The 14,977-nt window shown below is 51.3% G+C and overlaps 1 protein-coding gene, 1 long non-coding RNA gene and 1 other non-coding gene across 4 annotated transcripts in view; 2 read left to right on the top strand and 1 right to left on the bottom strand.

Moving 5' to 3' along the window:
* Window positions 1–5,648, top strand: part of LOC114813263 — a 51,255-nt gene extending 45,607 nt beyond the window's left edge. The window contains exon 2 of the long non-coding RNA XR_003760969.2: window positions 5,241–5,648. This is a non-coding gene — a long non-coding RNA (uncharacterized LOC114813263). The remainder of the gene's footprint in view (window positions 1–5,240) is intronic.
* Window positions 5,649–5,925: 277 nt separating this feature from the next.
* Window positions 5,926–14,977, bottom strand: part of NAB1 (NGFI-A binding protein 1) — a 35,613-nt gene continuing 26,561 nt past the window's right edge. The window contains exons 7-8 of one of the 2 annotated variants that reach the window (XM_029069391.2): window positions 9,254–9,361; window positions 5,926–7,988 (exon numbers count right to left, since the gene is read on the bottom strand). In XM_029069391.2, coding sequence (XP_028925224.1) covers window positions 7,900–7,988; window positions 9,254–9,361 — 197 coding nt within the window. In that variant the 3' untranslated portion in view covers window positions 5,926–7,899. The remainder of the gene's footprint in view (window positions 7,989–9,253; window positions 9,362–14,977) is intronic. The other variant, XM_029069390.2, reaches the window with a different exon arrangement.
* Window positions 11,043–11,180, top strand: LOC114813567. The gene has a single exon (XR_003761284.1). It is a non-coding gene; the product is annotated as a small nucleolar RNA SNORA7 (small nucleolar RNA).

Consider the following 14,977-nt stretch of genomic DNA (forward strand, 5'->3'; position numbering starts at 1 on the left):
CTCGATCTCATCTATCCTGTTAACGATCCCTAGCCCACATCCTCCCTCTGGCCTGGAGCTCCCTCCCCCCTCACATATTCTGTGTGACTGTGGGTAAGTCACATCTTCTCTGTGCCTCAGTTACCTCATTGTAAAATGGGGATTAAGACTGTGAATTCCACGTGGGACAACCTGATTCCCCTGTGTCTACCCCAGCGCCTAGAACAGTGCTCTGCACATAGTAAGCGCTTAACAAATACCAAAATTATTATATATTCCAGTCCATCACTCTCCCCATCTTCAAAACCCTCCTAAAATCACATCTCGGTCCAAGAGGCCTTCCCAGACTTTTTATTTCCCGTGCCCACCTCACGTCAACCACGGATTTGGTTATGTATCCCTTAAACACTTTGATACACCCCTATTCCCCCAGCACTTATGTACATGTCTTTATCTTCTCCCTTATTTGTAATTTATTTCCATGTCTATCTCCCTTTATAAGTGCCTTGTAGGGATGCAGGGATTGCATTGATCAATTGCATTGTACTTTCCCAAGGGCTTAGTACAGTGCTCTGCACGCAGTAAGCACTCAATAACTACCATTTGATTGAATATCCTGGAGTAAGTACTCAATAACTACCATTTGATTGAATATTCTGGAGGTGAATCAATCAATTTAATCATATTCATTGAGGGCTTACGACAAGCAGAGCTCTTTGACGGGGAAGGAGTTCCTGGTAGAACAGAGGACATGAGGTCAGCGGTGACATAGATGAGATCGAGGTTGGCGTTAGCACAGCGTGTGGGCTGGGTTGTAGTAGGAGAGTAGCAATGTGAGGTAGGAGGAGGCAGGGTGATTGAGTGCTTTAAATCCAACGGTGAGGAGTTTCTGTTTGATGCGGAGGTGGATGGGAAACCACTGGAGCTTCTTGAGGAGGGGGGAGAGATGGACTGAGCAGTTTTGCAGAGAAATGATCCGGGCTGCAGGATGAAGTGTGAACTGGAGGAGGGTTAAGGGGGAAGGCAGGAGACAGGGAGGTCAGCGAGTAGTCCGACGCAATAGTCGAGAAGGACATGACAAGTATTGGACCAGCATGGTGGCGGTTTGGACGGAAAAGAAGGGGTGGATTCTGGAGATGTTGTGAAGGAACATGGAACTGGGACTCAAATTCTTTCCGTGGAGTTTTCCCTCACACATCCTCACTCTGAGGCAAAAGCTACCATTTTTCAGGCGGTCCCACGGCCCCGTCTCCCCTCCCCCAGCAGATCTTCCCGTCCACACGGTCCCTCCCTGGCCTGAGGAGCTCATGGTCTCCTGCGAGGGTGGAGATTTCACTGCTCATTCCCTCTCCAGACTGTCAAGGCCCACTTTGAATGACAGACCCACCGGGTCCATCCCCGGGCACTCCAGATCACACTCCATCCATAATTGTGACCCTTGCTCCTACCCCGCATCCCAGCCAATTTTTTATCCATGATCCATCACCTCCTCCGCTCCCGCCATAACCCAGCATTGTTTCTCGCTTTGGTGTGAAGTCTTCACTTCTCTGGGCCTCAGTTACCTCATCTGTAAAATGGGAATTGACACTGTGAGCCCCACTGGGGACAGGGATTGTGTCCAACCCGATTTGCTTGTATCCACCTCAGCGCTTAGTACAGTGCCTGGCACATGTAAGCACTTAACGAATACCACAATTATTATTATGATTCCCAAATCTACATCTCCAGCCCCGTCCTCTCGCCTTCTCTGCAGTCTCGAATTTCCTTCTGCCCTCAGGACACCTCTACTTGGATGTCCTGCAAACACCTCAAATTTAACAAGTGTAAAACAGAACTCCTCATTTTCCCACCCAAACCCTGTCCTCCCCAACTTTCCCATCACTGCAAACACCACCACCATTGTGCTCCCAATCTCACAAGCCAGCCCATAACCTCAGCGCTATAATAATAATGATAACGGTATTTGTTAAGTGCTTACTATGTTCCAGTCACTGTACTAAGTACTGGGGTAGATATGAGCAAATTGGGTTGGGCACAGTCCCTGTCCTATGTAGGGCTCTCAGTCTCAATCCCCATTTTACAGATGAGGTAACTAAGGCCCAGAGAAGTAAAGCAACTTGCCCAAGGTCACACAGCAGACAAATGGTGGAACCGGGATTAGAACCCATGACCTTCTGGCTTCAAGGCCCATGCTCTACCCACTACACCACGCTGCTTCTCTTCTCAACCTATCTCTCTCACTCAACCCACATATTCAGTCTATCACCAAATCCTGTTTTACCTTCACATGACTGAAATCCGCCTTTCTCTCTCCAAACTACCAGACTACAAGCACTTATCCTATCCTGCCTTGATTATCGCATTAGCCTCCTCACTGACCTCCCTGCCTGTCCCTCCCCATTTCAGTTCATACTTCACTCTGCTGCCCATATTTTTCTAAAACAATAATTTCAGTCCACACCACCCCATTTCTGGAAAAACTAGTTTAAAACAGAAACTTCTCACCATTAGCTCTGAAGCAATCATCCCACCCCCTCCTATCTCATCTCTCTGATTTCACTTCAGTCCACTCCACTAACACCAACCTACTCTCTATCTCTCGATCTCATCTATCTCACCGCTGACCCCGCACCCACGTCCTGCTTCTGGATGGAACTTTCTCCCCATTTATATCCGACAGACCATCGCTCTCCCCAACTTCAAAACCCTTCTAAAATCCCATCTCCTCCAAAAGGCCTTCCCACGCTAAACACTTAATCGCCTTGCCCCTTCCTATCTTCCCTCCGTGATTTCCTACTCCGACCCGGCCTGCACAATTTGCTCCTCTAAGGCCAACCTACTCACTGTACCTCGATCTACCTCGCCATCGACCCCTTGGCCACATCCTGCCTCTGGTCTGGAACTTCCTTCCCCTTCATAGCCAACAATCTATCCCTCCTCACCTTCAAAGTTATATTAAATTCACATCTTCTCCTAGGGGGCCTTCTCCAATTAAGCCCACATTTCCCCTACTCCCTCTCCCTTCTGCATCTCCCATGCACTTGGATCTGTTCCCTTTTAATCGCTTGATATTCATTCCACCCTCAGCCCCACAGCACTTATGTCTATATCCTAATTTATGTTTACGCCTGCCTCCCCCTCTAGACTTGAAGTTCCTTGAGGGCAGGTGATGTGTCTACCAACTCTGTTGTACTCTCCCAAGAGCTTAGTACAGTGCTCTGCAGACAGTAAGTGCTAGATAAATACAACTGATTGATTTCAGAGCACTGTCCTGAGTGTGCTGCCCCACTGTTTACGCTCTAGCTGGGGAGGCAGACATTAAAATAAATGATAGGGGAAATATCGGAGTATAAGGATACGGACTGGAGTGCTCTGGGGCTGAGGCATCAAAGAGTTTTGGGATGCAGCCCAAGTGCATACAGGTGAAGCAGAAGGGAGGCCAGCTAGGAGAAATGATGGCTTAGGGAAGGCCTCTTGGAGGAGATAGGATTTGAGCAAGGTTTTGTAGACAGCTCCACTACCCACCCTGTCTCACAAGCCTGTGACCTTGGCGTGAGCCTCATCTCTCTCATTCAACCTACATATTCAACCTGTCTCCAAATCCTGTCAGTCCTACTTTCACAACATCTAAAGTCCACCCTTTCCTCTCCATCCAAACTACTACTTCGCTGATACAAGCATTTATCCTAACCTGCCCTGATTTATGTATCAGCCTCCTTGCTGACTCCTGTGCTCTCCCCACTCCAGTCCATACTACACTCTGCTGCCTGGATCATTTATTCTACAAAACCAGTCAGTCATTTGTATTTATTGAGTGCTTACTGTGTGCAGAACACTCTACTGAGTGCTTGGGACAGTCCAAAATCACAATCTAATGAAAACATTCCCTGCCCACAGTGGGCTTAGTCTTCAGGGGGAGACAGGAATTAATGTAAACAAATTACAGATATGTACCTAAGCGCTGTGGGGCTGGGAGAGTGGATGAATAAAGGGACAAAATCAGGGTGACACAGAAGGGAGAAAAGGAAAAGAGGGCTTAGTCAGGGAAGTCCTCTTGGAGATGTGCCTCAATAAGACTTTGAAAGCAGGGGAGAGTGTCTGTTGGATATGAGAGAGGGCGTTCCAGGACTGAGACAGGACGAGGGCAAGAGGTTGGCGGCAAGATAGATGAGATGGAGGTACAGTGAGAAGGTTAGCATTAAAGGAACGAAGTGTGTGGGTTGGGTTGAGTCCACGTCTCCCCATGCCTCAAGACCCTCCAGTAGTTGCCCATCCATCTCCGTGTCAAATAGAAACACTTTACCATCCGCTTTAAAGCCCTCAATCATCTTACCCCCACCTCTCTTACTCTGCTGGTCTCCTACTACAACCCAGCCTGCCCATTTCACTCCTCTAACATCCACCCACTCACTCTACCTCAATCTCATCCGTCTCACCACCAATCCCTTGCCCATATCCTCCTTCTGACCTGGAACCCCCCACTCCTTCACATCCAACGGGCAATTATCTCCCCACCTTCAAAGCCTTATTAAAAGCACAACTCCTCCATTAGGCCTCGCCGACTAAGCCCCCATTTCCTCTTTTCCCACTGCTTTCATCATCATCTTCGCCCTTGAATGTGCATCCCCTATTCACTCTTTCCTCAACCCCACAGCCCTTATGTCCACACCATAATTTACTGTAATATCTGTCTCTCCCTCTATACAAGGAACGTGTCTACTGACTCTGTCATATTGTGCTCTTCCAAGTGCTCAGTGCAGTGCTCTGCACATAGTGAGCGCTCAATAAATATGATTGATTTGACTGACTGAAGGTGGGGAGGGCGGTGGCCTGTCCAATATGATGGGGTTGGGGTAGGGCTAGGCCAGAGGGAGGATATGAGCAAGGGGTCGGCGGCGAGATAGAGGAGATCAAGGTACAGTTTTTGAGGAGTGGAGAGGGAGGGCTGTTTGCAGTGAGAGAGGAATGAGGTAGGGTAGGAGGGAGAGAGTTGATTGAATGCCTTAATGCCAATGATAATAACTGTGGTATTTGTTAAGCACTTACTATGGGCCAAGCACTCAACTAAGCACTGGGGTGGACACAAGCAAGTCGGGTTGGAGACAGTCCCTGTCCCAAGGAGGGCTCACAGTATCAATCCCCATTTTACAAATGAGGTAACAGGCACAGAGAAGTGAAGAGGCTCACTCAAGTCACACAGTGGTGGGGTTGGGATTAGAACACAGGTCCTCTGACTCTCAGGTCCGGGTTCTTTCCCCCAGGCCGCATTGTGAGTCTCCCAGACCGTACAGACAATCCAGCCCTCCTCCAAACTCCTTTCCAAACCCTTCTCCACTGGGGAGTGAGTGACCGGACCTGTCCACCTCAGAGGCGACCACTGGCCGGCAAGCAAGACAGATGTAGCGGAAGAGGCCAACAGAGGGTTTATAGCCCCTGAAGCGAAAACCCACATCTCTCTTTTTCCCCCCCTCATGCCCTCTTCCCTCCTCACACTTCTGACTCCAACCAGAGGGGTCACCCACTGTCCCGTGGTCCCGGCCTCCGGAACATGGGACCAATGGCCTGTCGCTCGCTGGAAATGTTCCCAGCTGGACACCCCCACGCACCCGGGGCTCCGGCCACAGAATCCTCTTCACGATTCAAATTAAAAAATAATATATGTATCATAAGCTTTCGTGTAGAGCAAATTTAATACATTAGTGTTTACAAAATAAAAGTTCTATTCTATTGAAATTGGGTCGACCGCCCCCCAACCTCCCCCACCCGCCCCCGGCCACCCGGACCATTCAACTTTAAAGACCACGAAACCGTTAACAACCAAGCGAGCTCGGTATGTATGTCAAGATGCCGGCTGGAGCCCGGGACCCTTCCCGCCCCCCACCCTCTGCCCCCAGGGTCTGGCCGCGTTCGAATCACACGCGCTGTCGAAGTACGAGAATGCCTGTATATCTGTAAACCTCCGTTGCTTATTCAAGTCTACACACATTAAGACTCAATTAGAAACACACGACACCCCCGAGAAACAACCCCCCACCCACCCACCCGCACATTCAAATACATGAAACGTTTCATGAAACTACTCAGATACTAACCAGTGCTATGGCTAATATTAAAAGCAGATCACAACGCGTCGAAACCCCACGCACACACCACTAGGGCCACACACGAGGAACAAACACAATCACATGGTTCAATCCTAGTCCAGCCACGGGGTTGTACAGTCCAGAAAAAAATTTCTCAGTGGGTGAAACACTACAGTGCGGTCAAAGAGACGATATGGGGGCGGGGGGGGGGGGGAGGAGAAAGAAAACATTTTAATAGTATAAAAGTCGTTTACTGGTGTTTCCGCTATAAAGCTCTGCTCCACAAATTCAAAGCGATAAGACAATTTTGTCTGTTACAGTGATTGGAGACCAACAGTGTAGACACTTTCATCAGTGAGTGTGTGTTTGAGTGTCGGGCCCAAGCTTGGGGTGTTTTTGATGCAGATCCAGGATGTTGGGTAAATGGAATCCCCCAATCCTCCCTGCTCCCCAGTACCCAGGTCCCATTAATTCATCCAACAGGGCATATTTACTATACTCCCAGTGACTTATCCACCCTCCGCCACCACACACCCTCCAAATCAGGGAAATGGGGTCTCTAGATCCACTGGGATCTCCTTTGGGAACTCAAATTGGAAATTATACTGGGGGATGAACTGGAAAACCAGAATGCCAGAATGTGTGTGTGTGTGTGTGTGTGTGTGTAGGCGGGGACACACGCTCACATCTGGCATGGCTACCCCACCCCCAGCACCGCATTCAACGGTGGAAACGAAATATCAAAACGCAGTCGGGTTAGTGCCAATTTTAGAGGGAAAAATTTGCATCTGCGAAACTGGAAGGGTAACAAATAAATACTGAGTGTAGGCGGCCAAGAAGCCCAGCCGGAAGAGGGCACCCCCCTGGGACGGTTGACCGCCCCCCCCCAGAGACCACTCCCTGTCACCCCCGGTCTTCCCCAGCCGCGAAGAATTCCCACCCAGCCCGCTGTCACACGTGGAGGCGGTGCTGGCCTCCACCGGGCTCGGCCAATGCAAAGAACTTGGTGGAAGCCAGACTCCTGGTTGCCGGTCCCCCCGGTCGGCGGTCAACCTTCCTTGTGAGCTGGCTCTCCTGGGAAGTGTGCGGGTTCCGGGCTGGTACGGTCGGGAGGAGCCCGGGCCAGGAGCAAGACGTGCCGCCGGCCATCCTCTATCTCTCTCTTCATGGGCTCCGGGGCTCGGGAGTAGACGGAAATGCCCCGGCCAAGCCAGCAAAATGACGCATCACGCGTCACACCTACTTAACACATACATACGGACAGACACATAAGCGAGAGGGAGATGTATATATAGAGACACATCTGCACATATAGAAATCCCTCCCGGGAACCCAGCCCGGCTCGCTCAGACGGAAGAGCCGCGACTGTTCTCGGCTCAGCTACCGGGCGGCGGGCCAGGTTTCCTCCGCAGAAACACCTCCGTCAGCCCAGGGCCCCCTTCCTCCGCCCCGAAAGACATCGCTCAGTCCGGGCGGGTGACGGGGCCTAGTTCCGTTCGATACACCCAAAGGAGACGCTGGAGTTTCAAGTAAAATGAATCGTGTCCACAATCGCCGGACGGACTCCGGGCCTCGAGGCCCCGGGCTATCGCTGTTAGGTCAGCGGACGGTCCGCAGGGCGGCCCCCGGAGGCCGGGCCTAGTCGATCCCCCCACTCTGCCGGGATGGGGGGGGTGCCCCCTCTGTTCTCGCAAGACCTGCCGCCTGGGTTTTGACTGGGGGAGATCCGTTGGCGTGAATGAGGCAACGTTGGTTATTAAGGCTTCGTTCCCCGGTTGGAGCTGGGTCCGTCGGCCCGAGGAGTTTCCAGAGTTCGGCGGGGCCGCGGACGTCTCGGCTATCTCGTATCTTCCGGCTCTGTCTTGATAACTTTCCTTTCTATACTGAAAGCCGAGTGAGGAAAATCCTTTAAAATGCCAAGGTTTTCTGCATCGAAAAGGGAAACAAGAAGCAGGAGGAGTGGCGTCAGTTGGCCCCAGAGCGTCCCCTCCAAGCCCTGGACCATGAGCTAGCAGGGAGATGGAGGGAGGAGACGAGAGGAGGAGGCTCATATCGGGAACCTCTTGGGGCCCAGGGAGGAGACACGGAGGAGGAAGAGTGCGAGGGAGCGGCCAATCACGACGTAGGGGGAGGATGGAAGCAGACCTGGCCCTGAATCCAGGAGGAGGAGGACCAAACAACTACTCTTGCTGGGGATCCCTGGCTGCTCAACCCCTCCCCGCTGGGCTCCCCAAGCCCCAGGGCTGCCTCCCAACCTTATAACAACACTCACTGTGATATTTGTTATGCACATAATGTTGGTATTTGTTAAGCGCTTACTATGTGCAGAGCACTGTTCTAAGCGCTGGGGTAAACACAGGGGAATCAGGTTGTCCCACGTGGGGCTCACAGTCTTAATCCCCATTTTACAGATGAGGGAACTGAGGCACAGAGAAGTTAAGTGACTTGCCCACAGTCACACAGCTGACAAGTGGCAGAGCTGGGATTCGAACTCATAAGCCCTGACTCCAAAGCCCGTGCTCTTTCCACTGCGCCACGCTGCTTCTCAAACTCTGTGTGCCAAACTCTGCTCTAAGGGTTGGGGGAGATGCAAGATCATCAGGTCCCACATGAGGCTCACAATAATGAAGGGAGAAGGGGTCTGAATCCCCACTTTGCATATGAGGTAACCGAGGCCCAGAGAATAACAACAGTAATTATAATGACATTTGTTAAGCGCTTACTACGTGCCAAGCACTGCTCTAAGCAAGATACAAGCGAACCAGGTTAGACATAGTTCCTGTCCCACCTGGGGGTCACAGTCTTGACCCCCATTTTACAGATGAGATAACTGAGGCTCAGAGAAGTGAAGTGACTTGCCCAAGGTCACCCAGCATATAAGTGGCAGAGTCGGGATTAAGAACCCAGGTCCTCTGACTTCCAGGCCCGCCCTGCGCTCTTTCCACTGGGCCACGCCGCTTCTACTGTCCCACCGCTTATCCCCCCCCAGGGACGCTTGTCGGAGTCCTATGCAGGGAACACAGTAATCCTGGAGCAGAGAGCAAGGACAACCAATGGCTCTAGAGGCCGAGAGGGGTGGGGTTCCCTGCAGGAGGCCCACCGAGACAGCTGGAAAGGAGTGTGAGCAAACCCGGTCTCTGCCCGGTGGCGGGGCCGGGAGTTCCCATGGGCTCGACCCAGTGCCAGCTCACCTGAGGCCCGGGAGCTGCGGAGCGGCTTGGTCGAAAGCTGATCTCCATCTGCCCCCACGGGGGGCCGACTTACAGGGTGGGGCACCCGCAGGTTCAGGGGTCGCTCTCCTGGGCGGAAGAGAAAACCATGGGAAAACCACGTCGCCGCCAGGCCGGCTCTCACAGGCCCAATCCCCCACTCTCCTCTCCCTTCTAGACTATAAGCTCATTGCGGGCAGGGAATGTGTCCCTTTATTGTTCTACCGCACTCTCCCAAACACTTAGAACAGTGCTCTGCACACATTAAGTGCTCAAAAAATACAACTGGCTGACCGACTCCCCACTCTTGGGCTCTGGGCAATGTGAGCTCCTTGAGGGCAGCCCCTGGACTCTTTTTTTTAATGGTATCTGTTAAGCACTTACTGTGTGTCAAGCATTGTTCTAAATACTGGGGTAGAGAAACAAGATCTCAGAATGGACACAGTCCCTGTCCCACATGGGGTTCACAGTCTAAATCAGAGGGAGGAAGACAATCTCCATTTTACAGATTAGGTAACTGAAGTGACTTGCCTAAGGTCACACAGCAGACAAGTGATAGAGCCGGGATTAGAATTTACGCCCTCTGGCTCCCAGGCCCAGGCTATTTCCACTAGGCCACGCTTCTCTAAGTGCCTAGTACAGTGCTCTGTACACAGTAAGCACTCAAATACAACTGACTGACTGCTTCCCTCTATTCGCTCCCAGAGTCCATGGTCAATCAATGGTATTTTTCTCTGTGCCTCAGTTACCTCATCTGTAAAATCGGGATTAAGACTGTGAGCCCCACGTGGGACAACCTGATTCCCCAGTGTCTACCCCAGCGCTTAGAACAGCACTCTGCACATAGTTAGCGCTTAACAAATACCAACATTATTATTATTATTATTTACTGAGTGGTCACCGCGTGCACAACACTGTATGGAGCATTTGGGAGAGACCAGTACAATAGAATCAGTAGACACGTTCCCTGCCCACAACGAGTTTACAATCCAGATGGGGAGGAAGACAATGAAATGAACTAGAGAGAAGGGAAATGGCTGAGCATAAGGCTATGGGCATAAGTGCTTTGGGGCTGGGGTGAATAGCACATACTTAAGGGGTACCAATCCGAGTGCATAGCTGACACAGAAAGGAGAAAGAATAGGGAAATGGGGGCTTAGTCGGGGAAGGCCTCTTGAAGATGTGAGTTTTAGGAGGGCTTTGAAGGTGGGGACAGTGGTGGTCTGTGGGATAAGAGAGAGGGAGGGAGCGCCAGGCCAGAGGCAGGACATGGGCGAGAGGACGGCGGAGAGACAGACGAGATCGAGGGACAGGCGAGTAGGTCGGTGTTAGAGGAGTGAAGTGTGCGGGCTGGGTTGAATTAGAAGAGCAGCGAGGTGGGGTAGGAGGGGGCATAAGGCACTCCTTATGCCAAAAGTGAGGAGTTTCTGTTTGATGCAGAGGTGAATGGGCAACCACTGGAGGTTCTTGAGGCATGGACTGGACTTTTTTTAGAAAAATGATCTGGGCAAAAGAATGAAGCATAGCCTGGGTTTATTTATATTAATGCCTGCCTCCTCCTCTACACTAGAAGCTTGTCATGGGCAGGGAAAATGCCTGCTAATTCTGTTGTGTTGTACTCTCCCATGAGCTTGGTATAGTGTTCTGTGCATAGTAAGCGCTCAAAAAATACCATCAATTGATGGACTGATTGACTGGAGTGGGAAGAGACAGGTGGCAGGGAGGTCATTCAGTCAGTCAGTCATATTTATTGAGTGCTTACTGTGTGCAACCCCTCTCAGGGTCACACCTGGAGAGTTTTCAGTGGTCTACCAGTCTCGACTACAGGAGGGAGAGTCAAGCAGAGGCCTACCCATTCCATTCCTAGCTTGGGCAGTGGCTAGCAAGTGGAAGGCCACCTGCTACAAGTCAAAACTCCCCAGTGCTGGGCAGCTGCGGCACGGGACAGAATCAAGGGCGAAGACTCAAGTTTACTGTGCAGAGGTAGGCAATGTTAAACCATTTCGGATTTTTCCAAGAAAACTCTGTGGATCCACTACCAGAACGATTGCAGATGGAGTTAGAGCGTTCTGGAAGAGATGTGTCCATGGTGTCGCTATGGGTCGGAGATGACTCGACAGCATAAGATATGACATGACTGTGTGTAAAGCACTGTACTAAGCACTTGGGAGAGTACAGTGTAACAGACAAATTCACGCTCACAACAAGCTCACAGTCTAGAGGGGGGAGTCAGACATTAATATAAACAGACTACAGATAAATACAGATATATACACATGTGCTGTGGGGATGGAAAGGAGGATGAATGAAGGAGCAAGTAAGAGTGGCATAGAAGGGAGCAGGAGAAGAGGAAAAGAGGGCTCAGTCAGGGAAGGCTTCTTGGAAGAGATGTGCCTCCAACTAGGTTTGGAAGTTGGGGAGAGCAATTATCTGTCTGATAGGAGGCGGGAGGGCGTTCCAGGTCAGAGGTAGGTTGTGGGCGAGAGGTCGGCGGTGAGACAGGAGAGATCGAGGTACAGAACCCAAAGTAGAACCAACAGGATTTGGTGACAGATTGAATGTGTGGGTTGAATGAGAGAGATGAGTCAAGGATAACACCAAGGTTAAGGATTTGAGAGGCAGAGAGGACGGTGATGCTGTCTACAGTGACAGGGAAGCTGCGGGAGGATGGGGTTCAGGTAAGAACACGAGGAGTTCCATTTGGGGCATGTTAAGTTTGAGGTGTCAACGGGACATCCAAGGAGAAATGTCCTGAAGGTAGGAGGAAATGTGAGACTGCAGAGAAGGAGAAAGGTCAGGGCTGGAGATGTAGATTTGGGAAACATCTGCTTAGAGGTGGGAGTTAAAGCAGTGGGAGCGAATGAGTTCTCCAAAGGATTGGGTGTAATAGAAGGGGACCCAGAATTGAGCCTTAAGGGGCTCTCACAGGCAGTAGGAGGAAGAAGAGCTCGCAAAACAATGAGAACAAACAGCCGGAGACCTAGGAGAAGAAGCGCAAAAGAACAGCGTCAACATAGCTAAGGATAGACTGTGTTTCTGGGGTCAAAGGCAGCCGAGAGGTCAAGGAGGATGAGGTAGGGACTATGTGAGAAAAGCAGGTTGGGCGGTGTTTCCAAGAGATCCTGTCCAAGGCAGCCAAGGGGTCGAGAAGGATCAGAATGAAGTAAAGGCCATCAGATCCCTGACTCTCCCTCCAACGACCCAGCAGTGTTACCCCAACTCTCCCCGCAAAAGTAATTAGTAGGCACCCATGTACTAAGTCCTCTGGAAGCAGTGTGGCCTAGCGGATAGAGCCTGGGCCAGGGAGTCAGAGGACCTCAGTTCCCATCCCGGCTCTGCCCCTTGCACGCTGTGTGACCTTGGGCAAGTCACTTCACTTCCCTCAGTTACCTCATGCGTAAATGGGATTAAGACCATGAGCCCCACGTGGGACATGGACTGTGTCGAAACTGATTAGCTTGCGTCTATCCCAGTGCTTAGAACAGTGCCTGGCCCCTAATAAGCACTTAACAAATGTCATTTTTTTTTTTTAAAAAAAAGGGACACACTTTAATTTGGCCATTTGACCATGTGGGGTTTCGGTTGGCCACTGGGGTCTTTGCTTCTGTGTTTTAATTTTTTTTTTACCTAAGTGATGATGATGAGGAGGATATTTGTTAAGCGCTTACTACGTGCTAATCTCTTATCTAAGCGCCGGGGTAGATACAAGGTAATCAGGCTGTCCCACGTGGGGCTCACAGTCTTAATCCCCATTTTACAGATGAGGTCACAGGCACAGAGGCACAGGCTTGCCCAAGGTCGCAGCAGACAAGTGGCGGAGATGAGATTAGAATCTACATCCTCTGACTCCCAAGCTCGGGCTCTTTCCTTATTCCCCAAATCCCACCCCCACCCCCGGAATTCTGTAGGTCTCCCTCATCCCTTCAGCTCCCAAGCTCTGCTTCTTCTATCCAAGGCAGCGGCAGCAGAAGCAATTTTTCTTCCTTCCGTTTTCTAAAATTAACTGCCGGTGGCAGGTCTATTTTTGGCATTCCCCGCACCGCGGGTCTGCACCGACAATCACACCATGGGGCCATCGGCCACAGCGGGTCTCCCCACATCCCCCGGCCCGCCTGCTCCCCACCACGGGGGAAACGGTGCCCGGAACCACGAGGTGGTGCCAGGGGCAGGCAACGAGGGGGAGACCAGGACCCTCCCCGGCTGCCTCCCCTTCCCGCCCCCACCCTCGGGGCCTGCTCCCAATGCTCCAGCTGAGAGAAGTGAGAGATGATGGGAAAGAGGAAATGGGCAGAGGGGGTACCACGTTCCTTGGGTGAAGGAAGGAGGTGAGGAGCCGCACGGCCAAGTCGGGAAGAGCCCGGGCTGAGCAGTCTGAGGACCTGGGATCTGATTCCAGCTGGGCCACTTGCCTGCTGTGCAGACTTGGGTGGATCAGAACTTCTCTGTGCCTCAGTTTCCTCACCCGTAAAATGGGGATTAAATACCTGCCCTCCCCCCTACTTAGAATGCGTACCCCATGTGGGACATGGACTGTTTCCCACCTGATGATCTTGTATCTACCTCAGGACTTAGAATAGTCCTCGGCACAGAGTGAGCTCTTAAGCAGTCGTAATAATGACTATCTTGAATCCATCCCAGCGCGTAGGACAGTGCTCGACACACAGTAAACTCTTAACAAATGCTAAACTCTTAACAAATGCCATCGTAATAATGACTATCTTGAATCTATCCCAGCACTTAGTACAGGGCTTGACACAGTTAGCACTTAAGAAACACTACAGTAACTACCAAGGTGCCATGGCTGGCAGAAGCTGTCAATCTGGGGATTTTCAGGGAAAGGGAAACAGCATGGTGTAGTGGATAGAGCATGGGCCTGGGAGTCAGAGAGTCATGGGTTCTAATCCTGGATCTGCCACTTGTCTGCCATGTGGCCTTGGGAAAGTCACTTCATTTTTCTGTGCCTCCATTACCTCATCTGCAAAATGGGGACTGAGACCATGAGCCCTATGCGGGACAGGGACCGTGTTCAACCTGATTTGCTTGTATCCCCCAGAACGCTTAGTACAGTGCCTGGCACACAGCAAGTGCTTAAAGATTACCATAATTATTATTATTATTATTTTCAGGCTTGGCCTCAGTAAAAATATACTAACTGGGGAGCTGGAAGCAGCGATGAAGAAATACAATTGAACTGGGCAGAACCCCTGACTCCCTCATAGGCCTCGTAGAAAAAACTGGATCGTGTTGCGGCCCTTTTGGCAAAAGGAGCCTTTGGCTGGGTCTCCACGGGGCAGAGAAAATAGTCAGCTGGGTCCCTTTCTTTGGTCCGTTTGCTCGGCCTCCTCCTTCCACCTCCAAGCTCGACAAAAACCCGTGTCGATCACGTGGACCAGATGCAGCCAGAGAATGTCAACAGGGACAAAGGAATGTTTTCTGTGTCCAACCACAAAACCAGACCGCTTGGCTTCTCCAGTCTGTAAATCGGATGATTAGCTAGAGCGCTCTAAAGCTAGAGACAGATACACACGTGCAGCGCGTGTGCGCACTGGGATCTGCTCACGGTGAGGAGGAACGGGATGGGGCGCTGCAATCGGACCGTGGAGATGGGCAGGGGCACTGCATTTGTACTAGGGGGGCGTTGGGAGAAATAGGACCCACTGGATGGGCAGAAGGGGAGGGACAGGCCTGTGGACCTAAAGGGGGAGG

The sequence above is a fragment of the Ornithorhynchus anatinus genome, chromosome 7 (genome assembly GCF_004115215.2).
Source record: "Ornithorhynchus anatinus isolate Pmale09 chromosome 7, mOrnAna1.pri.v4, whole genome shotgun sequence".
In the NCBI taxonomy this organism is placed as follows: Eukaryota; Metazoa; Chordata; class Mammalia; order Monotremata; family Ornithorhynchidae; genus Ornithorhynchus; species Ornithorhynchus anatinus.